The 23,541-nt window shown below is 44.9% G+C and overlaps 1 protein-coding gene across 1 annotated transcript; it reads right to left on the bottom strand.

Annotated features, from left to right (window-relative positions):
- Window positions 1-795: 795 nt before the first annotated feature.
- Window positions 796-22,571, bottom strand: asap3 (ArfGAP with SH3 domain, ankyrin repeat and PH domain 3). The gene is made up of 26 exons (XM_047610650.1): window positions 21,913-22,571; window positions 18,092-18,164; window positions 16,063-16,208; window positions 14,663-14,737; window positions 13,926-13,975; window positions 13,309-13,432; window positions 12,187-12,272; window positions 11,864-11,939; window positions 10,918-11,004; window positions 10,616-10,725; window positions 9,822-9,891; window positions 9,631-9,718; window positions 9,230-9,278; window positions 8,291-8,457; window positions 7,786-7,919; window positions 7,597-7,688; window positions 7,322-7,505; window positions 6,320-6,405; window positions 5,545-5,660; window positions 5,404-5,471; window positions 4,605-4,712; window positions 3,904-4,135; window positions 3,461-3,722; window positions 3,084-3,354; window positions 2,788-2,919; window positions 796-2,409 (listed from the first exon to the last, which is right to left on the bottom strand). The coding sequence occupies exons 1-26, from the start codon at window positions 22,036-22,038 to the stop codon at window positions 2,335-2,337; spliced, it is 3,087 nt and encodes a 1,028-aa protein (XP_047466606.1). The 5' UTR covers window positions 22,039-22,571; the 3' UTR covers window positions 796-2,334.
- Window positions 22,572-23,541: the final 970 nt, after the last annotated feature.

Raw genomic sequence — 23,541 nt, forward strand, 5'->3', positions numbered from 1 at the left:
GATTAGAGACCCATTTGCAAACTTCATTCACAGGAAAAGATCAAGCCACTCTTCTCTTCCACCCAGGAATCAAATAGATTCAGAGATTAGTGAAAGCTTTACTCTGCATTTCGTGGATTATTAATAAATTCCACAGAGTGTACATTACATTAAATTATATGCGCGCATAAATAAATCATAAATGCACAAACGTGCGTAAGTGAATGGATGCCTGAGAGGTAATATTTGGGTTGAGTGTTTCTGTGTACACCGCGTTTATCGCTACTAGCAGACGGACCAAATGCGAGGAGACGTGTGCAGAACAGAATAGGTTGTGACACGCTGCGTTATCATCCTGGTCGTGGTTGAGGAGACTACTTATGTAAGTGACAGGTTGGAATTTCATCATCTCTGGGACGGAGGGTCAGGGCTAAGTGACATCCGGATGGAGGCAAAAATGAGCCTGGAAGGACAGAGAGCTGCAGGGAAAACTGCCAAGAGAGATGTGCTGGTAGGGGTTTAGGTACGCGAAGGCAAATACTCTACGTTTGAAAGAGGGGAAAGAATAGAATTAATTAAGTTCAAACTGGTGTGTTAATAAATTTAACAGTACTCCGCACTGTAGTTGTGCAAAAGGTTGTAATGGCTTCTAAACCCCTTGTCACAGTGAGTTAAAAACATTGCGTCGAAGTTCTAGGATGTAGGTTTATACGCGCCCACACCCAGACTCAATGTGTTTGTACGGAGCCTAAAAGGACTTAGTACCTTTGCTTTGTGCATTCATGCGAAGTACCCCTAATGAAAAAAAATCAACAGTACGAAAGACAGCTTGGCATTTATTAAACCATGTTTAATGAGTATGTTACAAATACGCTCACTAAAATGAACTAATCTTCTACGGTTTAAGCGTTTCCCTCTTACAGTTGTGGCCTAATGCAGCCGTCCACGGCTGGTGACCTGGTTGTCTCATGATTTCTTTGCTTAATCATCAACATGAGAAGAGCGAAACAAGGAAGTGAAACTGTTGAACCTCTCTCCACTGCTGTCTGGTGTCAGTGCGAGAGGATCCTTTCTAGGCAAAACTATCGTATCCCTTTTTACACATCACTTTAAAAGACTAAAAAAAAACAAAAAACAAAAAAAAAATGAATTTTTTTCAAGAAGTAACACTATCTGCATTGACAGTACTTAGAAATATATAACGGGGGTAGAAATATGTCATGTGTACCATCGATTAATATGTTACAGTCTTAAGAGACAAGTATGTACATGTTGGAATTTCTGTGAAATGTGCTAGATCTGGATTTTGGCTTTTGTTTCTGGTATAACAAGTGGAGCAGTGACACCTCTCCCACTCCCAGATGTGATTTCCTCCCTTAAAGTTTCTGAATCCTGGAAGCTACCATGCGTGTGCATTAAGTGCAAGTGTGCTTGTGAATATCTAAAATGAGACACTTGGTTACAGTAAGTAAGACTATGTTCAAAAGGAACAAATTATTGCAGTGAGTGGAGGTGCTGCTACTAACAAGCTCTCTTTAAGTGCCATTTCCTGGTAGGGCGTAGAGTCTTTTTTCTTCTTTTTTTTTTCTTCCCTAACACACCGACGTTAATCAGGATTCTCCAGAGACCGATGCACGGTGCCAGAAGAAACTGGATCCTCCACTCTCCGTGCAGCCAGAGAGCTATGCCCAGAGTCAAGACGGCTGAGCTTAAGTTTCATATGTGTCCTTTGGGCTGCCCGGACGCCCGCCGTTATGTCGGAGACAGACTGGCAGGCAGGTCCCTGGGCAGGCTGCGGCGGATGCTGGGCAGGTTTGAACCTCACATCCAAGTCTTAGTATACTGTGATTTAAAAGACTAGACAGTTTCCGTTCAAAACAAAAAGCAGCTAAATCCCTATTCATGAGCTAGCTATGTACACATTTACAGTTCTGCCAAGATTCCTTCTGGTTTAAAGTGCCTTAAAGGGTTTTGCCCTGCAGGTGATTTTTGTCTCTATGTACAACCTGGATCAGTATCGACTGCTATACAAATGGTGGATTAATGGTTAAATGGACGTTATTCTATTCCAACACCAAATGCTTTACTTGTACCTTTCAATAGTGACAACAAACATAATGCTTTACAGGGCAGTGTAAGCATTCGGTTTCTTTGTTTTTTCCTAGTATGAATACATGTTAAAAGAGTATAAAGCCCTAAAACAGTCATTTGCATCTTCGGATATCCCTTGGCCAGTATATCCTCAGGAGGAAATGTTTGCAAACCCACTAGTCTGAGTTGAATCCATGGAAAGAATACTGTAGATAAGTTCCACTTGGTGACACATCCGTTTCTCTATCATGAAGTGCGTCTCCTTCATTCTGTAAGTTTGTGGACGTAGTTGACGGGAAACGTCCCGCTCCTGGACGGTTCCCCTTCTATGTGACCGACCTGTTGGGACGAGCAAAAGTACGACGTTCACATAAGGAAAGGGCACGACCGTGAGAGAAACGACCCTGTTTCTGCTATTGTGCCGAGTTTTTTTTTAAATGTACAATGCCCTAAAACATTCAACACTGGAAGAAAAAAAAAATATGTGTGCTACTTTCTGCAAACAATCCTACAGAACAATAAAAGGCAGTGAAAACGATGACTGTGATAAGCGAACCGGAAATGTTCAGTTCCTGCTCACTATTCAGTAAACTGTTGAGGGTCCATAATATAAAAATACTTTATCATTAAACAAGGGGGTGATTTTAGGCACAATTTGTTTTATATATTTCTATTTAAGAAATAGTTATGAAACCAAGAATCTGCAGTTACACTTACCCACCAGTGGGGGTCATTAGTGGCTGTGACCACAATGACTTCATCTTTGTAAAAGGCAAGATGCTCCGAACTGACCGCTCGGCAGTCCACTAAAGCCTTGACACGCTTTTGATGTGGTCTGCTGCCGGAAACCTGGAGGAGACACGGAGGGAACTGACAGTGAGCCAACGGCAAATGTGTATTGACTGTGAAAACTTTTCCACAGAAAAAAAAAGCACTGCAGACGAAGACCGAGCTGGACAACTCTAAACCACAACCACTGAATGAAACACAAAGCGCTTTCTGTGTGGTTGTACCATAGCGTTCCGACGGGGTCGTGGGGCGCAGGTCACGGTAGGTGAAGATGAGGGGCCCGGAGCTGGAGCTGGAGTTGGAGTCGGAGCTGGAGCTGGAGCAGGAGCAGGGGCTGGAGTGGGAGCGGGAGACGGAGCAAGGCCCGCATTATTCCCGACTAAGCTGCAGTATAGCTCCTCCTGGCTGCCGACACAGCTCGGAGACAAAACGCTGCCCTTCCCCTGGCTGCTTCCTCCGCTGCTGGTGCGACGGTACGATGTGGTTTTCTCTGAACTGGAAAAATGACACAGGAGTAAAATGAAATTTTGTCGTTTGCAGTAATGAGTGTATTTAAATTTTCATCTCAAGACACGGCGTGAACTGAATAGTTTTTCCTCACCTGACTGGGACACCGCTCTGAGACCCTGGACTGGTACCAGGTTGGCCGTCCCAGCTCTGCCTCTGGGCCTTGAACAGACCTCCTTGTCCATTGGGAGACTTAGGGGGTCTCCCGCTTTGGCCTTGGTTCTCTGTATTGGGTGACGGAGGACTGTGCCTCGCCTGCGTCTGGGGGCTGGATGAATGGACGACTATATTAGACGAGCGTCGTGGAAGGGGGTTCCCCTCCTTCACCGTCACTGAAATCTGGGGGTCTGAGCGACCTGTGGATGTTAAGGATTAGACGAAGAGAATGAGTCAGTATTTTTATATCAGACATTAATCAAGCCATTTAATAATTAAAAAAAACACACACACACTGACTACTTAAATCTGACGACTGAACTGGTACTCTGCACTGGTTAAATGAAAATTATAGCTGATTTGTTTACGAAGGTGGCTCACCTCTTTGGATGCATTTTACTGGAAGTGGCGGCGGCGGCATTGATGCTCCAGAGGGGGCGCTATTGAATGGAGGATTTTTATACAGGAATTCTAGATTCTCGTAGGTTTGACAGGGCCTGCCACTTTTACCAGCGCTGGCACCATTACTCCCAGTCAGGCGAGCAAAGGAAGAGCTGCTGCCTCCATTTGGACTCGGAGACAGGGGGGAACGTTGTTTGGATAATGGACTCACCTAAGAGAAGGGGGAAATTATTCAAATGTTAGGATTTGGACTTTATTGATCCACAAGGGACACTGCATGGTCACAGTAGCTCAGTGGTACATTAAATAAAAATTTTAAAAAACACTGTAGTTTAATATAAAATACATTTACACACATTTTAAATATGAATTTGACATGGGTCATGTGTGCAATATGCCAATTTTAGGTTTAAGGAGAATTCTTTTTACATGCGTATTGAGCAGGAGATGCACCTCAGCTGGAGTTTTCACCACAGTTTTCAGGAACACACACACTTTAGGTTTAGAACGAGTGCAAACACTAAAATATCACGCGCATGAAAACAAGCCTCTGACAGAGGAGGAGTGGAAATGAAAACCCCTATAACTCACGATTCCAAACTTTCCACCGCCTTTGTTTTGGCTAAAACACAAAATCAATAATGGGACTGGCACAGTGTGTGTGTGTGTGTGTTGTTTACCCTCTCATCCAGGTCATCCTCGCTGTCATAGAACTCCTGAGACTGAGTTTCCCACGTGAACTCCACATGGATCTGAGAGTTAAATTTCCCACTCTGGGCCAGCTCCAGCTAAAACAGACACACAAAAGCAGTTTGAGATACAATTAAACCCATTTGGTTCTGTGAAACGTAAGTATTTTAGGCGCAGATAAATATTTCCGTTTGAGCTGTTAAGATGAATACAAAGGAATTCATGAGTAAAATCAATCTTATTTGTGGGTATTTGTGGAAAAAGTGGAAGTGTGATCCTGAGGTCAGCGCATATTTCAGGAAGTAAACAGCTAAAAGCAGCTCTTAGATAAACTGTTGCCTCAGTGTGAGCTAAAATTGCTAGCGCCAATCAGGAAATGGGCTAAGTGTGTAACAACTGGCGTAATTTTATTTTCAATTTCCTTACAACAGTCCAGTGAAATAAAGTTGTCCACAATCACACAGGATATTACACAAGGCAGGTCTGATTCAGCAGGGCAGATGGCCGGTAAGAAAATAAAACCACTTTATAGATGTTACACTCCGGGAGTTTGTGAGGATAGGATTCCTTGTCCTGGGAGCGAGTCCTTAGCTTTGCTCTGCTGCACAGGGAGTTGTTTTAAGGTAGTATTTCCAGCTGTGGAAGTTGTGCTGTTTTGTTTCTGGAGCTGTCTCTCTGGTAGGTATTTTAATGTTGCAATTTGAGTCCTCAATTGAGCTGACATTGTGTGCTTTGTGGGGTATTTGGATCAAAACTTTACAGGCTTCAAAAGGGAACGTGTGGTCTCACCAGCTCCACGCATTCTGCGTGCTGCAGCCTCTTGGCAATATCCAGCGCGGTCTCTCCTCCCGAGTTCACTGCAGGAGAAAGAAAGGGATTGATGCTACTCATTGCAATAAGTGAATGGGAGATATAAGGAACAGAACAGACCTGTGTGAAGGGAAGCTTTCGCTTTGAGCAGCAACTTAAGAGATTCAGGCTTGTGATGCAGGACACTGTAGTGAAGAGCCGTGTTCCCTTCTGTCGTCCTCTTCTCCAGACAGTTGCTGCAGAATGAACATATATTAGATTAGACTCACAGAGACTTTATCATCCACCACATCAGGGGTCTTCAACCCCCACCTAATATATGTGTTCTATATTAAACACGGCCTAGTGCTATTTATACATTATTATTATCATCATTTTACATTCAATATTAAGCTATACCTCATCCATTTACTAAAATATGTTGGATTCATGTTAATGTGTTTTTAAAGAAATTTAAATTTGTGGGGGGGTTGGAAAAAAATATAAAAAATGTGCAACTGAGCTACTGTGACCAAGCAAATAAAATAAAATAAAAATAAGTGACCGCCAGTAAAAGAAAAACGTGTGTAAGATGTAAAATAGAAATGAAAATAAATAAAAAGCAATAGCAGTTGTGCAAAAAACGATTTTTTTTTTACGAATAGACAAGAGAAAATTATAGACGAATGGTGTCAAACTTTACGAAAGCAGACGAAGCAATTTTGTGTTGTGTTGGTGGAACCACAGTTGTAAACACTACACATTTTGTTTATTGTGGAAGAGCTATAAAAACACTGCGGAAAACAAAACAAAACAAAACAAAAAAAAACTAGACCAAGCAAGCAAACGGTGCAAAAGATCCCAAGAAAGCCTCATGATATTTCCAAGTAGAAGTGAATCATACAACTGGTCCGACCTGTTCTGACAGAGAAAGTCCACCAGCCCCAGAGAGCTTCTTTCTTCCAGACGGACAGCGAGATGAAGCGCTGTCTCTTTGATCCCCTGAAACAGGAAGAAGAGTGGACAAATGAGATCAAATTCTTTACCTTAAAAGAGATATTCATCTCTAAAAAATATGTTTTCCTTTCCAACTTGTGCACTTGTACAGTCAGTTGACGGCCTGACACGACAGCACCCCGTGTCTGAAACTCGGGCCTAAACACATGTAACCATATGGGTCTCATGTCAGAGGTTGATTGCGCAGCACCTCGTGTGTGTTAAAAAGCAAAAACATTCTCGACGCTTCAGCAGTTTATGTGGAGTGCAGAAGGAGGGGCAGGGGGAAAAGACAGAAGTGGACACGTAATTCAATGAGCCTGTCCCATTTGCACTCTTGAGACGTGAGCTCTGACCCAAAAGCTGAAATAATAAATGAAACTCAACCAACACAAACAAACAAGAACACTTATGGGCACGCACGGGGAAGTCAAGCGGCTAAAGCTTGACTGGAGAGCGCACGGCGGCGGGGTGGAACGCCATTAAAGGCGAGAAGACGAGGCGTTGGAGGGGAGGGGAAAAACAAGATGAGAGGATGAGGGGGGAAAAAAACACATGGGAGGGAAAGAATGGATTAGAGGCCAAAAGATGTGGGAGAGTGTGGGAGAGTCTGACTACACGCCCACATAAACCATACTGTAACTATCCACACGGTTCTTGCATGCAGCACGGTGTGACCTTAGCAGGGTTTTATTCTTATTTTAAAGTATTTCAGCCACGGTCCTCAGATCACAACAAATGTGCGTGGAGGTCTATGCAAAACGGCTGGGCGGCCACGCTGAGAAGTGGCTGTCATTCAAACAAGACGCACGACATCTGCGGGCTTGTTAAATGAGCCTTCACGCCCTAACGGGACATTTTTCTAGAAGAAAGGGAGGCGTGGTGGAAATCCACTCATAGGAGTGAGTTACTATACATTCACCTGTCCTTCGGGAAGTGGGAGGGGTTTGACCAGGTCAGCTCCCTCGGCGTAGAGCTGCAGAAGCAAAGTGAGGTCGCGGCTCTTCACGGCATCATACAGCCGGCCGGGGTTTGATTCCTCTCCTCTGCGCAGGACGTACCGGCGTTCAGCGTACTTTGCCACAATGTACTCCTTCCTGGCATTCCTGGTTGTTAGGGAGAGATGTGTCAATGAAACCAATATTTATGAAAAGCTATTTGTCTTAGATGACACTTCAAAAGAAATCCAGTGCTCACATGTCACTTTGCGGCAGTGGTTTGACCATGTCATTCGGAAGGCCTGCCTCCATGATGTCATTGAATCTGGTGTTTCCAATACTGACTGCCAACTGGAAAGACAAGACAATGCAACCACAGATATGTGACACGAAGGCAAAGTAAAAAACCGCCCAGGAACCATGTGCACAGTGTGCGTGTGTTAAATACCAGTAGTTCAGATGTACTCAACAGGTCCAGAGTGAGAGACTGGATCCTAGAGTAGTGGACACCCAGCTCTCTGTGGATGCCGGAGCACTCGATACAGGTCAGGATGCCGAGGTTGGTCGAAAGCCACGTTGGATCTGAAGATACACGGAAACAAAGAAAAAAAAAGGTCAACAAACAAACCTATAAAACCGCAGCTCCACCTGTTAATATTGATAGTGATCAATTATTGTCATAAGTACGGAAGCCCTAAGCGGCCATGTGTTCACATATTTCTTCCGTTTTCCTATGATAACGAGTTAATTGCCTTTATCTCGGGAAAACGAGCTCTGTTTTCTAAGATAAATAACTTGAGATCTCGAGAAGACAGAGGATATTAACTCATTATCACGGGAAAACGGAGGAAATAATATGTATGAACGCCGCTTAGGGCTTCCGTACCTAAATTAAACATAAAAAAATCCCCTGATGGATTTTTACATTCAATCATTAACAGCAATGAGCTGACCTGGAGCTCCGCAGTCAGCGCAGGCCTCATTGCCAGGCATTTGTCGAAGCTCGGCGATAATGGATCGGGACAGTTCTTGGAGCCCGCTGTCCTGGAGGTGAAGCTGATCTCCTCCCAACGCCGTGTTCAGGGCCTCCTCTTTGCTATTCTGCAGCACTGACACCCAACTAAAGAGGAGAAACAAGCACATCCACGAAAACCATTATCCAACTTTGGCGTTCAGTAATGGCTTAAATAGGACGTTTGAGTTTGTGCCACAAGAGAATTTCTTTTCTTGGTTTCTTTCTGAACAGATCAAAAGTACTAAACTATGTCTGTGTTTTTTCTTTTTTTTTGTTGTTTTTTTTTGGTAACTTGTCAAGTCATCATCATTCTCACAGTTTCACTACCCCCTAGATTCAAACTGAACCTTTCATTTCGGAAGCTCGGGGACATTTCCCTCCATTTCATTTTGTCCCTAAACTGACAGCACACTACATCAAAGAAGCTGCCCGGAGGCCCACACACAAGGGAAGGGCAGGGGACAAAAGCTCCATAAGCAACCCCCATCTGAAAGCCACATAAGAACACACAAAGCTCCCTTGCTTGCTGACTGCTTCTAGAAAGAAAAGTCCCACCCAGAACCAGCTGGGGAAGGGTGCACTGAAAGGAGATCTTTTTCTTTCTGTGTCCTTCAGTTCCTCTCCCTTTTTGTACATTCTCAGTATTGCCTGTGTTTCCCCGCTTACATCAACAAATTCAAATTTAACTTAAAGATGTTAAATTCCCCTCTTTCGGGACTATTTTTTTTTGTCTTTCTTAGTGCGACTGTAGCTTTTTCTAAGTGACCTTTCTTAACTCTCTGTCACAGGTCGAAGCTAAACTATGAGACGTGACGTGTAACAACCTGCACAGGGAATTTAAGGGAATTACACTGCCTACAGAAGCAGGGATGCTTACATCACACATTCCTGCTCGTCCTCTGCCATGAAATGATATGTTCGGTTATCTGCGAAGAGAGAAAAACGGTCGTTAAAAACTGTCAATAAATTCCCTTAGTAATGGGGATGAAGTGAAGAGGGTTTTATAGATGATGGGATGGTGGAAATGAAGTCTGTGTGACTTAAAAGGACATAAAACAGCATGACGTACACAACCACCCCCTCTTTTAGCCTCATAGTTTATATTAATCACAGGGAACGGATGGCGTTTATGGCAAAATCAAATGTGGGGTGGGGTTGGGTGGGGGGGGCCGAAGACGCACGCTTTCACACAGCTGTGCTGCAGATGCCTCTTCGGAGTCTTTAATGATGATTTGTCGAGGGGAAAGTTGAAGGGTCAAAAGTTAAGAATGAACGTACGAGTGACCAGGTCAAAGGTCTTCCTGTCCTCCGGGTTCGGTCGCACCTGACAGGTCAGCAGGTTCAGCTTGGCTGGAGGTCGATTGATCTGAAGACAAACAGGACAGAATTCAGCTGACAGACGCGGTTCGATCCGCACGCTTGCCGCCACACATCGTCCGTAGAGCGCAGCGTCACTTATTAGCTCTCACCGTGCTGTGGGATATCGTCAGGCAGCCAAATTTGACGCCGCACTTCCTCTTCTGCCAGACTTTCCTGATCCTGCAAGACAGAATGTGGACGCTCACATTGGCGCTGCATTAAGCGAAAGCAGTGTTAACCCTTTCTCTTGAGTAATGATAATCGAAACATTCTGCTGACCCAGTTTATTCCTGTTCACGCTGCCTGTTTTCATCATCTTGACTGAATCGGGTAAAACGGCCGAGAGCGTGTTCTGGTTTGTGTCAGAGGCCCGGGGAACGTTTGCTCTCCTCCCGTCTCCCATTCGCCCTACTGAACCACATCCCCTCTTCTTATAAGTGTCTCTCCCTCTCTCTGAGTGTGTGTGTACGTGTGTGTACGTGTGTGTGTGGATGACGCAAATGCTGGATCTGCTCAGTTAGCCGGTCTGCCAATAAGTTCCAGAGGAGGGGCCCCTGCTTGAATCTTCATCTCGCAATAATGAAGACCAGCTGGAGCAGACAACTGCTAGCTGTTATAGCTCCCTCAAGTAGTTACTTACACTTAACGCACCTCTGGTCGCACTGTTCGTACGCTGCGTTTATCACTTTGAAAATTAACGGGGAGAAATGTAAGCAAGCCTCCAAGTTTAAAAAAAAAAGTCTCTCCTGTGAATGTGCTAGGAGCCATTAAACAGCGATTATTTACATCACATGTCACGGTTAATACACATTTTCTTCTTATTATCAACAGCGTGGGGGAATACTCACACTCGCAACGGCTTATTATGACCGGACACTTAAGGCTACCTAACACTTTTACACACCCGTCGCTCTTCTTGAGCAGGAAGCCAGACTTCTCCGTCCCATACTTCTTGTTTCCCTGTGGCTGGTGGATGCTGTACCCGTTGCCAGAGTTCTTCCTGTTCATGTACTCCTGAGAGACAAACAGAGATTTGAGAGGTCAGTTCCGCCAATCGTGCAAATTACAAACAACGCAGAAGAACAATAGCGGCGCGACAAAGTAATACGCTCAGCTAGAAATCTAAGCTGCTGGACTTTTTTTTTTTGTTTGAAATAATATGACACACGTGCCAAAGTGAGTTTGTCTAGCTGTACGTAAGCATACCTCTTTCCCCTCCACTTGCAGGAATAATCTGAGAGAATCCCTCAACTGAGTGAGTTGTTTCACCTCCTCGTCCTGGTCCTGGCGCACCTACAGCACACATAATAGAGACGGTCTCAGCAAATTGCAACAAAGAAATGTATCATTTGTTTCTAGAAGAACAGCCGTTTTTGTGCTCCTCCATGTTCATTAGGTCATATACAATAGTTTTTGTTGTTCTTTTCGGGTGTGGAATGGCAATACATGTGAGCTTTGAGAAATGTCCTCAACGACGCAGAGCAGAGCTTCACACTTGGGCGTGTAGTCTCCGTGGAGGGTTTGCTTTTTTGTATTTACGACCAGAGCGACTGGCCTCGCAAGCGCAATCGGGCCGTTTAACCGTTTAACCGTTCCACCGAAATATTTTAATATTTTTTTCCTGGGAATCAGAGCACAGACGCTATCTGAAGTTCCTGCTTAAGGCTGAGGTCTGGCATGTTTTAACGGGTCTGTGTGCACTGAAGGAAACTATGAAAATGGGCGATACTTTCAGTTTCACCTTTTGGAGCACACTCCAATAACAGGCTTTGCCTGTGGGTTCAGCTGGGGGAAGGTTACAGAAGGCTGAGGTTTTGGCTGGAACATTGAAAAAAAAAGTTGTTATATGAGAAGGTACTGAAGCATGGGAACGGAGTTCACTGTAAGGGTCTTCTTGTTTATTCATCTCTGAGAGAGGACAAGCTGAGTTTAGAAGAACAGTGTGTGTGGGGGGGCGGGAAGTTGGGTGGACTGGTGGCATGATAACATCATTGTGTAAGGCATATGACTGTGTGGCTATTCTGTGATAACATCGTGTTGAGACACTCATGACGACATTCGAGGTCTTAATCATGGAAAATGTTTCTCTGAAATGATAGCAAAGCTGGGTTAAAGTAAATACATAATGCAGGTAGACAGCTGCTAAGTTTACCGTGTGGATAGAAGAAGCAAGCTTCTCGATAAAGGGAGCAAGATTCTCTGCAGCCTTCAGGCCATCCTGAAAGAAACTGAGAACAGAAAAGGAAGATATGCTCAGTCAGTATGGTACAACAGTTCAAACATCCTAGTTGGCAGCAACCATAATATCACATGCTGAAGCTGTAAAAACAGCTCCGTCCCCACATATAACCCTCGGTACGAGGAAACAGAGTAAATGGTTAACAGTAACGAGCATGTGCAAAAGGAAGTGAGATTCTTCAGATTCTTATTTCACAGGTAGGAGACAAAAAAAGTTAAGTTTTAGTTGAGACTAACCTGAGCTGGGCCTGGAAATATTTAATGAGGCTTTGGAGAAGATCGGGGCCCTGACGAACCTTCAGGTCCTGGATCTTCAAAAGATACTGGAAGAATAAACACAGACATTCAGAGGCGTCTCTTAAAAAAAGCAGCTGTGCAAAGAAAGGCACGACGGGTCCACAAAAACATGAAGCCATGAAGAAGACTTTTTCAGTACCTGTGATTTCATTTCGTTCTACTCTACTTAAGATCGTGTGTTTCGTTTTGTGGCTGAGTGTGTTTTATGTTGTTTCAAAGGTCATGGCCTCAATTCAGGACACTTGTCAGTAATTAAACCCTGTGAAGTGAATCTGGAAAGAGTCTTCACTGCAAAAACAAAACACGCAAAAATGTGGCGCGGGCATTTTGTGCACAATGTCCATCACGTCTTCTGTATTCTAAAAGGCAGGAAAAGGGGTTAAGGAGATTTAGCTCTTTGTGGAAGGAGTGACTACGTCGTCTTCCATAAAACCCCAGTCTCTCTCTGTGTAGCAGACGAGGCTCAGCAAAGAGTTCTTGTTCTGTGTGTATCCGCGATTTTCCGACCATTTGAGTGCATGCGGGGGGAAAGAAAGCGAGAGAGACGGATGGTTTGGTGCGGACTGCAACAAGTGGAAATTCCATTTTCCCTGCCGCTCCTATTTGTCTCAGCAGCTGCTCTCAGGCGAGATTAGACCCTTTTTTCCCCCCTCAGTGGGTCTCTCCTGCTGCATGTGCACTGGTGTACCCAGCTGAGACCGAACCACCTGTATGTAAAACGACTGCCAGCGCCGTTCTCATGCATCCAGCCCAATCAGCAACAGGTCATGGATCTCTGCTTTTCAAATTTCCATTTGTTTTTTTTTTGTTTTTTGTTTTAAATTTAATGACCCAGCTGCACAAGGCTCAGCGAATTAAGCTCATGTATAACTTTCCAAGATGTTTTTCCATCCATCTTGGAATCACTGGACACAAAAGTGAATAAACTTGGGATTCCAGTCAGCCGTGGACAGAATAAGGGATCCACATGTCAGACCACCCGTGTGAACTAAACAGAGCCAAACTCAGGTATGCGAAAGGTGTCTGGGGTTTGGTATTTTGACTGGCACTGCTCCCCCCCACCTCACACATCTGTAGCTGGAAGCTCCTTCTCTCCCTTTCCATGTCCTCCCCTCCATCTGATCCTTCCGTCCTGATCAGCCCCAGCTGCCTGGTCTTCTCCTTCCTCTCCTTCTCCAGCTTCCCTCTGATGGGGGCAGGGAGGGAAAGAAAGAAAAAAAGAATGAGAGACAAAACAAAAAAACACTCGCTTTACAAGCTTGTCCAAGTTTTTTAAATCTGCCTGCTCCACACACTTTCAGTAACTCATTCTTCTTCTCAAAAGTGAGGACGTTGAGATGAGACGCAATAAGGGAGAGGTGTGATCTCTTTACAATATTATAAAGCACTTTAAACCACAGTCAGAATGAGATTAAATTATGGCTGCAAAGTGCCTTAGTTTTGTTTTACTGTAATGTAATTGCAAATGCCCAAGGAGGAGACCTATTATCCTCTTAACCTACGCTGCTACTCTAACTGAGAGACTGTGACCGAGCAAATTAGGAGAGGACGTGTAACGCGGGTTCTCCTGAAGACATCCAACATGTTGAATAGTTCAGGTACTTTTCTCAAAGACGGCTCACAGCAAACGAAGGACACGGTTACAAAGGTGAGCAAAACAAGTGTGTGAGGTTAATTACATTTTCGTGTCGTAATCCTTCCAGCTCTTCTCCATGTGTTTCTTGAGCTCCTGTGGGAAGGGAAGGGAAGGGAAGGGAAGGGAAGGGAAGAGAAGAGAAGAGAAGAGAAGAGAAGAGAAGAGAAGAGAAGAGAAGAGAAGAGAAGAGAAGAGAAGAGAAGAGAAGAGAAAGTTCCTCATTAATAACACATATAATAAAAAACGAATGACACTGCACTTCATGCTGCCTTCTTATGTGGGCAGAGTCAGACAGTGAATGCATAAACACATGATTACTCATATTATACCAACTCTTATGATATCTGGCAGGGCTTCAGAGTTATAATGAAGAAATGTTCAGCTGTCGAATCAGCTGTTTAAAAGACAGGGCAGTGACGGGAGCTCACAGCAGCATTAGCCTGTTATTACTCAATAGTCTGTTGGCATGACAAATCAAAAGGCCAAATACTGGGTAAGACAGACAACTTCAGCTCCGGAGCGTAGATCGGCCTTACGCCTTAATCTGCGCAAATAACCTCATATTATCCAAGATCTCAGTGGGCTCAGCAGTGACTACAACACAGACAGACCGCATTATCGACTTACAGACGGAATCCACCCAAAACAAATGATATTACGTTGTGATATTTTGATCATTCGCCGCCCTCAAACACGTCAGCCGCGATGTGAACCGTTCCGGCCTGCGACGGTTGAAATTGTGTTTAGTTGTAAAATGGTAAAAACGAAACCCAGACTCACTAATCTGCTGTCTCTGAGTTCTGACTTCAGCACATTTTCCAGAGGAAACGCCATGATGTTGTTGAGGTTTTGCACCTGAAAAAACGAAAGAGAACGACAAAATAAGTGAATAAAGTTCAAACACTATGTGTAACATCACAGGTGGCCCTTATCTAGCCACTGATAATCTGTGGGAAGGCAACAACACACACACGCACGCACACACACACACACACACATAGAGGACCATGGACTTCTACTGTATCTGCTGTATGGCCTTTCTGGGAATCTGAGTAGGTCATTCAAAAACACAGTGATGCATTCATTTTGTACTGATGAGTCATCAAATGAAAACACGAACACCACTAGAATCTCTCCAAGTGGGAGTCTGATGAAATGACTTAAATGAAGTGTTTCCAACATGCAAATTGAGATTAATTTCCGGTCTGAATAACTCAGTTGTGGCTGCAGGAAGAGTGAATCACAACCAACCATCTGAATCTCATCAGGTCGAACTTTACAGTAACACACTGCTACCGCTTACATTCACCATATGAACGGATAACTTCATTATATTGGCATGCAGCTTGGCCACCACATGCATTATTCATAAAGGCTGCAGGTCGTCGGCTGACCATTGTCCAAATTCACAAAGTCTGTTTGTACTGTAAATGTCACTGCAGCCTTTCCAACGGTTTCTGGGGGAATTACAACCGAGCTCTTAACATAAATAACGTGCAGCCACTTCCGTGAGCTGACTGCAAAGTTAACCTTGATATATTGACGTAGAGGCCTGCGCGGTGGAAGGATTGTTTTGGTTGGCATCCAAAAGCTGAGGTAAATAATAGATAATACAGAGACTGACATAAGGAAAATACTCGCAGCCAGTGTCAACACGCGCGCAGGGGGACACGGATCAATGCACGCTGAACAGGACAAGTATGCAATTACATATATTGGCTTAAGAGGTGTGCTCAGGCTGATTGCGCGGTGCAGCACCATAAACCGCCCCGCTTCTTGGTTGTTTTGGACTCATTTCCTTTCCATATTTGTAAGGTCCTCACTCTCTAGCTGACACTTGTGAAGGAGTGCGCGAGACGCGAATGTGCGCGAGCTGACTCACACGTGGAGGTCTGGGACGAATTATCGTCACCATAGAAACTATCAGTGGGAGGGATCTGCAGCCAGAAGGCGCAGAGCATGCAGCTGTTGAAAACCCCTCTTCCTCCATGCATCATGTATGTGTGCATACACGCCGTAGGCTCTGAATGCACACATAGACTTAACATCTTATGCGGAGTCTTCCACCTGCTGCGGTACTGAATAAATAAACCAGATTTTTTCCTGACTTCACCCTTAAATATATTCATTTGAGTCACATTAAGGAAAGTTTCCTCACACTTTTTTCGCTTTTTACTCACCAGGTTCTTGAAGAGGGCCGTGACCTCTCTGGTAAACACGGCCAAGTTAAGAAAGCCCGTGGAGACCTCGTTGTTGTCCTGGGTTAGGTGACTGTTCCCCAGGTTCTCCAGCACCTCGATATACTGCTCCTTGTTGTCCACGTGTGCTAAAAAAGAAAAAACAACACGCGCAGAGTGAGCGAGCATAGATGCAGACATGCCCTGTTGCCTTGGGAAAACTTTAACAAGACAAGCATGTGGGATAAATTAGTACCGGTTTACACCCATCCTGAAGCAGGAGACAGGCAAACACACGGAGAGCCATGTTCCTCCTGGGATCATAGGCCCCCGATCTGAAGGGTCGTGACCTTAGTGGGCTCTCGGTGGGATAAGTTTATATGGGAAAGGGATGATGGGGAACAAATGAGCACCACGTTGGTTTTAAAGAAATGGAATTCATGATCTCAATCAACAAACTTCTACACTTAAAAGTTGAAATACACGGAGCAGGTATCTGCGGAGGCAAAACTAAGTCTGTGCATTCCACTCCTGCTTCCGCTCCAAGACCTAGCAACGGTAAAGTTTAGAGGCAGACTGACACCCCGGTTCAAAATGGCTGAAAAGCAAACACGGAACATTTTGTGCGACGGCGGAACTGTTGACTGAGGATGAAAAGCAGACGCACTGCAGGACAGAAAACACGAAATCCAAGGAGAAGTGAGCTGCTACGACTGCGCTGTCATTAAAAAAAAAAAAAGCATTACAACATATATGTTGTCGCCAACAGCAAAGCAAAACAGCTGAGTCACAGAGTGGCTAAGAGTGTGATTTTACAGCTGACCTTTAGCTGCCATATTCCACCAGTGCAGCTCTGTCCTCTCACTGCTCTGCCAGAACACACACAGACTTGGAAGCAACAGCGTCTTTGCCAGAAAACTGGTACTCAGCGCTTACGGGAACAGGGAATATCTCCCTGCACTTTCTTCTTTTCTCGTGTATTTGTTTTTTGTTGTTTTTTTATGCTTGTGTGGCACAGCATAGTAAAGAGCTCATCGGACCAGCATGGGGGAGGAGTGGGAGGACAACTCTGAGTCAGACTGCCGTTCCATGATTAACATCAGGACTGATTAAGGGGTTCGGCAAAATATAATGAGTGAAAGTCGGAGGGGGTGGCAGCATTACTGGAACCAACCCATATGATTCTACTTAGATAACACAAAAACAAAGGGAGGACTTCGCCTCAGATGCTATAGCACTGCTGACTGCATCTGGTTGCCTAATTCTGGGCAGCTTCCCTCGCTGACTCACTTTTACTAAAAACCATGAGTTGATGGCTCAAAATGAGAAGCAGGCTTCTTAGCGAGTTCAAGAAAACAACTTCAGGATATGTTACGCGGCGCCTCTGTTTCTCTACTGCATTTTTGAGGCGAACACACACATCTTACGCGTGATCACATCTGACGGATCCGTGGCCAGTTGCGATGACGTGGAGCTACATGACACCGAAACTCAGGAAATAGTCACTTAGGAGGATTTTTAGGTTTCTGGACGGAGCAGCTTGTTGTTGCCGAAACCGCACATGCCATTTACCTTAACCGGACACATGCATGCGCCACAAAAGTGTGAGTGTGTATTTTACATAAACGCAATCACCGCCGTCCCACGCGCAGCGGGTCCCATAACAAGGGGCCTCACTAATAAACACTGCCCTCACAAGCATGATGATGTCATCTGAACCAGGCTTGTACAATGAATTATGCGGAGGCTCCCTTATGGAGAGCTCATCAAGCCATAATAGAGGCTGACCTTTGTCTGAAATCACCAGCCAGCAAGCTAACGTACATCACTTGCAGGGGATGTCACGCTTCATAGATTTGGAGGAGTACTGGTGCTATCAATTTGCTGACAGAACGTGTAAGGTTGTAATGTGTTAATGCAGTGTGTTTGGACAGGTGATACAGTTTGCCATGGTTAGCTAGGGTTAGGGTTAGGGTTAGGGTTAGGGTGCAGCCCCTAGCTAGCTGCATGAATGTGATATGTCGACACTTACAGAGTCCAGACGTGTGTATCGCTTTGATCATCTTCTTCATCTTCTGCAGAGTTGTGTGGTCCATCTCCAGGGACTGCATCGGGACAGAGACAAAGATAAGAGTGTGACATTTAAAATCAGGAGGGAAAGAGGAATGTCTTGAGGCTGCGTATGGGTTTTTTTTTGTAAAAATATCTTCAGGACAAGAACACACGATAGCACTTCTACTACAATCAGGTTCAGGTCCGTCAGGACCATCAGGACCACCAGGCATCTGAACAGTTTTTGACCATCTCTCTCCTGGACAAACCCTCCCAGACCTCAACCTCCATCATTCCCAAACACACTTAAAACAGTACACGCACCACATTTCCGCATGTACCATTCACAGCAACAGCCACTTCTTGCCTGGATATATTACGGTCATCACATCACTGTATATCTCCAGTTTGTCTAAATTGTACATATTGCCTTTTTCCTTTTTTTCTTGCTAAGATTACTTATTATTTAATGTTATGCGGTGCTGCTACACACCAAATTCCTGTGTGCACTGTACATTCGGCAAATAAAGAGATTCTGATTCTGATATACTACTTTACGTCCATAATATGCAGGGTTTACAATATGTAACCAGCGCTAGCTTTGCATGCACCTGACAGCGGGACATAAAATTCAAAAAGACGAAGAAGGTAGGCAGATTAGTTTGCTGTTAACGAGGATCTTTTGGCTCAGAGACGTGTTGCTGTCACGGTGGCAGTGAGGTGTTAAAATAGCTGCACATCTTAAACATTGTGCCTCGGCCTACTCCCGCCTGGAAGACGCTGATGGCTTCAGGAAGACGTACAAGCCCGCACACACTACACGCCACTAGCACGCTGCATGATATTACAGTCACTCAAGCTTTGCTGGGGGGATTATTTGCCGCAAATATGAGCTCCCCACTGCTCGCCAATGGACATCTTCAGCATTGGTTGGGGAGTCAACCAGAAGTCAGCTCCAGCGATGAAAGGAAACCGAAATGGCATTGAAACTATGGAGACCAACTTAGCCTCGGCAGTCAAAGGAAAATGTCACTGGTGTTGAGAAAACTCACACGGGTGCATTGCAACTACTTTTTCAAGAAATTCAACTGACAAACTGCGTCAGATGCTTTTCTCACGGTGTGTGACTAATGGGTGTGTAAGCGTTTACCCAGACGACTTGCAGCGTCACGTACATCCCTGAATTATGTCACGGCATTGATTGCAGTTGTCTCTTCCCAGGCTTAATCAAAACTTTCAACACACTGACAACAAATTGCGGTAACACTCGACGGGAAGAAATATGAAACGCAAAGTGGACGCGATGCAGTCACACAAACCAACAAGGTTTGAAACTACTGTACATCCCGTTTATTGTTCTCACGCCGGCACGTGTTTCAGCAAACGAGACATGCTTCACCCCACCTATACGTCACCAAAAATAGTTTTAACAAGCCAGTAATCTGGACTTAAGAGAGACTCTGCCTTGTTACGCTGTGTTGTTTATACACACCAGCCCTTTCCGGTCCAATCCACCCCCTGAGTGTTAGTTCATTAATTAAAAAGAGGTGTGGGTGTTGAGTAATGTCGCACTGTACTCAGCGAATGAGAAAGTGGTTTAATTGAGACTGGATTTGGGAGTTCCCCATGGATGCTGCTGCTGCTGCTGCAGTTTCCTCCGCTTCCTCCTACGACGGTTGGCAGACAGTGGCAGCGTAAACAAGACGGTGCAGGTCAGTGAAACAGGTTGCGTTTGTCGAATACTGAATTAATCAAGGCTCGGCGACACGCACACAAACAGAAATAAACGCAATCGGTCGAGACAAACTGTCAGAGAACAATGCCATCATCCCTTGTGGAGAGGATAAAGAGCTCCACCCATAAGTGTGCTTGAGAAACAACAGTGTCTCTTACGGTGCTTTTTGTGCCTGCATGCCGGCTCCAAGGGTGTGTGTGCGCAACTCCTGCCTGCCGTTTTATGTTTCACAGCGAACTGATATGTGATCCGTATTTGCCAGACAAACTAGGCATGATTATGGCACCCTCCCTCCCCGCCAGAAGAAACCTGCACTATCCCATGTCGACATATTAAACTAAACATTAAGGATTGGCCATGTTCTAAAAAAAAAAAAAATTGCAAGACCCAATCCTTATGTCTGTCTTCCTTCCTTTATCATAGCCTCTAATTAGGAGAAATAAGTAACAAGCAGCTGAGTGTGTGAAGTTGTAAAAAGTGCCCCTGTCTCTCTAAGAAGCACAGATGCCCACACGGTACCCTGGCCATTAATCAAGCTAGCCCTCGCAGAGCAGACTAAACATAATAACCGCGTCCATCTATGTATGAAGAAATTGTTGCGCTTACATTTGTCTGTGTGCACATGTGCAGGATTCCAGCATGACCCTCCCTAAATAGCAATTCCAGCTATGTATTTTCCAGTGTGTCATGCCGGTAAACAAGGATATAAGCCTAAGCTTAAGATGGATGCATCAGACAGCTGCCTTTATCAAAGTCTGGCTTTTGCATTCTCCATATAGTTTTTAGCCAGGTAAGTTCCTTCACCTCTCCCCGATCCTCTGTAAAGACCTTCCATGAATAAGGCATCAATTGCACTATTCAGTACACTGGATCCAGACTGGGATCAGGACTAGAGCATGAATTACTTTCAGTTTTTTTCCATAAATTATTTCCCTCGAAATGTCAGATCAGAAATCATTTCCAACATGATGTACCTCATTCCAGCAAAGATTTTCCATGGTTTCCAATTTGTAACAGAAAATTCCACGGTGAGTGAAACCGCTGAGACTCTAACCCAAAACAGAAATCCATCTGGGCCACAGCGGAACACTGATCCATAATGTTGTGTCACAAGGAAGACAGACAAGAAAGGATTGACTTGTTGTGCACGCTTGAATTATTTGTTTTATGGCAGGGTTCATGGAAGCCTCTGTGCGTTTCCTCCTCTGCCTGAGGAGCTTTGTGAGATTTCAAACAAACACAAGTGCGCACACACACGGAGTCCTCAAACAAGCCTTGGGCCTAGGTGCCAGTTCAAACACAAAAAGGCACAAACTGGCCTTCGCTGAACCTGACTGTAAACACGGGCAAACATGTGTGCCTCTGCTTACACTCACACACAAATCCCACCCCGGTCATCAGTCACAGGGTCGTACTTCTTTTTGGCAAGTCCGCTGTCCCGTGTGTGTATTCTGTTTGCATCCTGCCTCAGATTGACTCCCGTGAGACTGAAGACGAGGCCAAGAAAACTCTGCCTGTGCCACATTACCTCACATAACCTTGACTTTTCTGCTTCATCAGGCAAACTCACTATGACTGCTAACATCAGGCCCATCCTGAAGATTGTACGAGCGCTTAGTGACAGATGCAAACAATTTTATAACAGTGGTGAAAAAAAAACTCCTATACAGTGACTAAGTTATGAACTATGTTAACCCTTATGTGTTAAAAGCATCTACAGCATGACACCCCAAAAATCAGGGCAATGCATCTGGATGCATTTATGTGCGTAGCACAACACCTGTTTTTGCTCAGTGTACTGTACATACGTTCTGCTGACGTTTGCATTGGCTCTTACAGATGTGTGAATGTAAACAGTGATGCACAGTTTAATGAAAACGAGTTATGGTTCCTCTTTAAAGTGCTAGAAAAGCTCTAAGAAATACAACAAGGTCATATCTAGGTGAGTGTAAAGCAAGGCGTTTCTCTTTTTTTTTTTTTTTTTTTTTGCCAGCGCCACAGCTACACAGGCGCAGCATGGACAGGTAAACCCAGACAAAGGTGCACCGCTCCGCCGCCCCTCTCACCTCCTCCACGGTTGAAACCGTGCTCCGGCAGTCGCTCATTTTCGACTGAAAGCTTGACGTCCCCGGCGAAGTTAAATCCTCGTTTGTCAAGACCACAAAGTCCGAAATGCTGAGTCGCTCCGGCATGTTGACAGCGAAACTGGGTCCGATAAAGTCACAGAGGAGAAAAGTGAGCCAAAGTTCCGCGGGCGCATGTAAATCCCATTTGAAACGGGGGGGAGTACAAAAAGAAAAGCTGTGGGGGCAACTCCTTTCCCGGTGTGGAAACGGGCAAATAAAAAGTGGCCGCCGTGTTCCTCGGAGCTCCTTCCAAAGCTGCGCGTTGCGTGTGGACTGAGACTAGACCTGAGTCTTGACCGAGTTTAGACGCGAGGAGGTGCGCTGGCGTGCGCTATTGTGCGCGCGCTGAGGGAGGGAGCAAACTCCATCATCACGTGGGAATGTTTGCGCTTTCTGGCACACTGGACGGAGAGAGAACGAGAGAGAAAGAGAAAGAGAGAAGTGTGTGTGTGTTCTTTCATTAATACTTCTCATTTCTATGCAAACTCCAGAGAGTCTGGAGTGTGGTCGCCATGGATATGGAGAATGCCTCATTCACGGGCTAAACTAAGGGAGAGGAATTTCAATGGATGAGCTGAAGAAGAGGATGGCATTTTTTTTTTTTTTTTTTTTTGCACAAAATTTAAATTAAACTTCAAATCATGAAGTCAGGGTACTAAATCATGCACAGAACTCTTTAAGTCAGTAGCATGGAGGTGCAATGTCTCGTTGGAGTCCCTGATGCACCGTCTGACAAAATGAAAGAAGACTTCACTTCAGAGTGGTGGTGGAAAAAAAATATCCCTGCAAGAGTTGTGTATACAACATGAGACCTGCATGCTTTGCATTGTCAGGCCTGTCGACTCGAAGAAAAGACGTGTCTCGGTGAACCAGCCTCAGGCTGAGAGGTGATACTGTACACGGAGTGCAGATGGGTGATTTCACAAAGCCGCATCAAACACAGTGGCTCCCTTCACTACAAAACCACATATTTGCCTACATTAGCTACATAAAAGGAAACACTGAAATAGTCCCAGCTTAGTGGGAAATCTGAGGTTATCTCGACCATATTCATCCAAGGAAAAATAGACTTACTTTGTGGTTCAAGGGTGTTGTCCGTTCCAGCTACTACTTATTACTGCCACTCAGTGAATAGTGCAGAATGGAGGTTATGTTTTAGCCGCGAGGGCTCACAGTGGCTCTGTGTTTATGTTGACAACGGCAGACAGGCTCCTTGTGTGCGACAAGTCTCCTCATTTCGCATGACACACCATGATGCACAGCATTCGATGTTGTGTCGTAGCCCTTGAACTGAAAACTCTAAGGAGTGGTTTAAACACGTTCCTCTGGAAGCACAAATGAAAAGTCACTGGGAGACCAGACAAATACCGCCGGTGTTTTTCCATACAAGTCAAGGCAGCACACAATTCAAAATGTGGACTACGAAGTCTCCAGAGGAAAAGCTGTAAAACTTCCCTTCATCTATTAATCATTGGGGGTATAAAAAGTCCCATCCACTCTTATCAGGAAGTGAAGGCACGCGACAAACAGGGCCACATAAATAGGTTTGGTGACCCAGTTTAGCAGGGA

The sequence above is a fragment of the Mugil cephalus genome, chromosome 17, assembly GCF_022458985.1.
Source record: "Mugil cephalus isolate CIBA_MC_2020 chromosome 17, CIBA_Mcephalus_1.1, whole genome shotgun sequence".
Taxonomy (NCBI): Eukaryota; Metazoa; Chordata; class Actinopteri; order Mugiliformes; family Mugilidae; genus Mugil; species Mugil cephalus.

Coding starts and splice junctions, on each gene's coding strand:
- asap3 (XM_047610650.1), bottom strand. CDS start 22,038: ATGCCGGAGCGACTCAGCATTTCGGACTTTGTGGTCTTGACAAACGAG. Junction 9,892..10,615: donor CTGCTCAAGAAGAGCGACGG/GTGTGTAAAAGT, acceptor TCTGTCTTGCAG/GATCAGGAAAGTCTGGCAGA. Junction 9,279..9,630: donor GACCTTTGACCTGGTCACTC/GTACGTTCATTC, acceptor CTCTCTTCGCAG/ATAACCGAACATATCATTTC.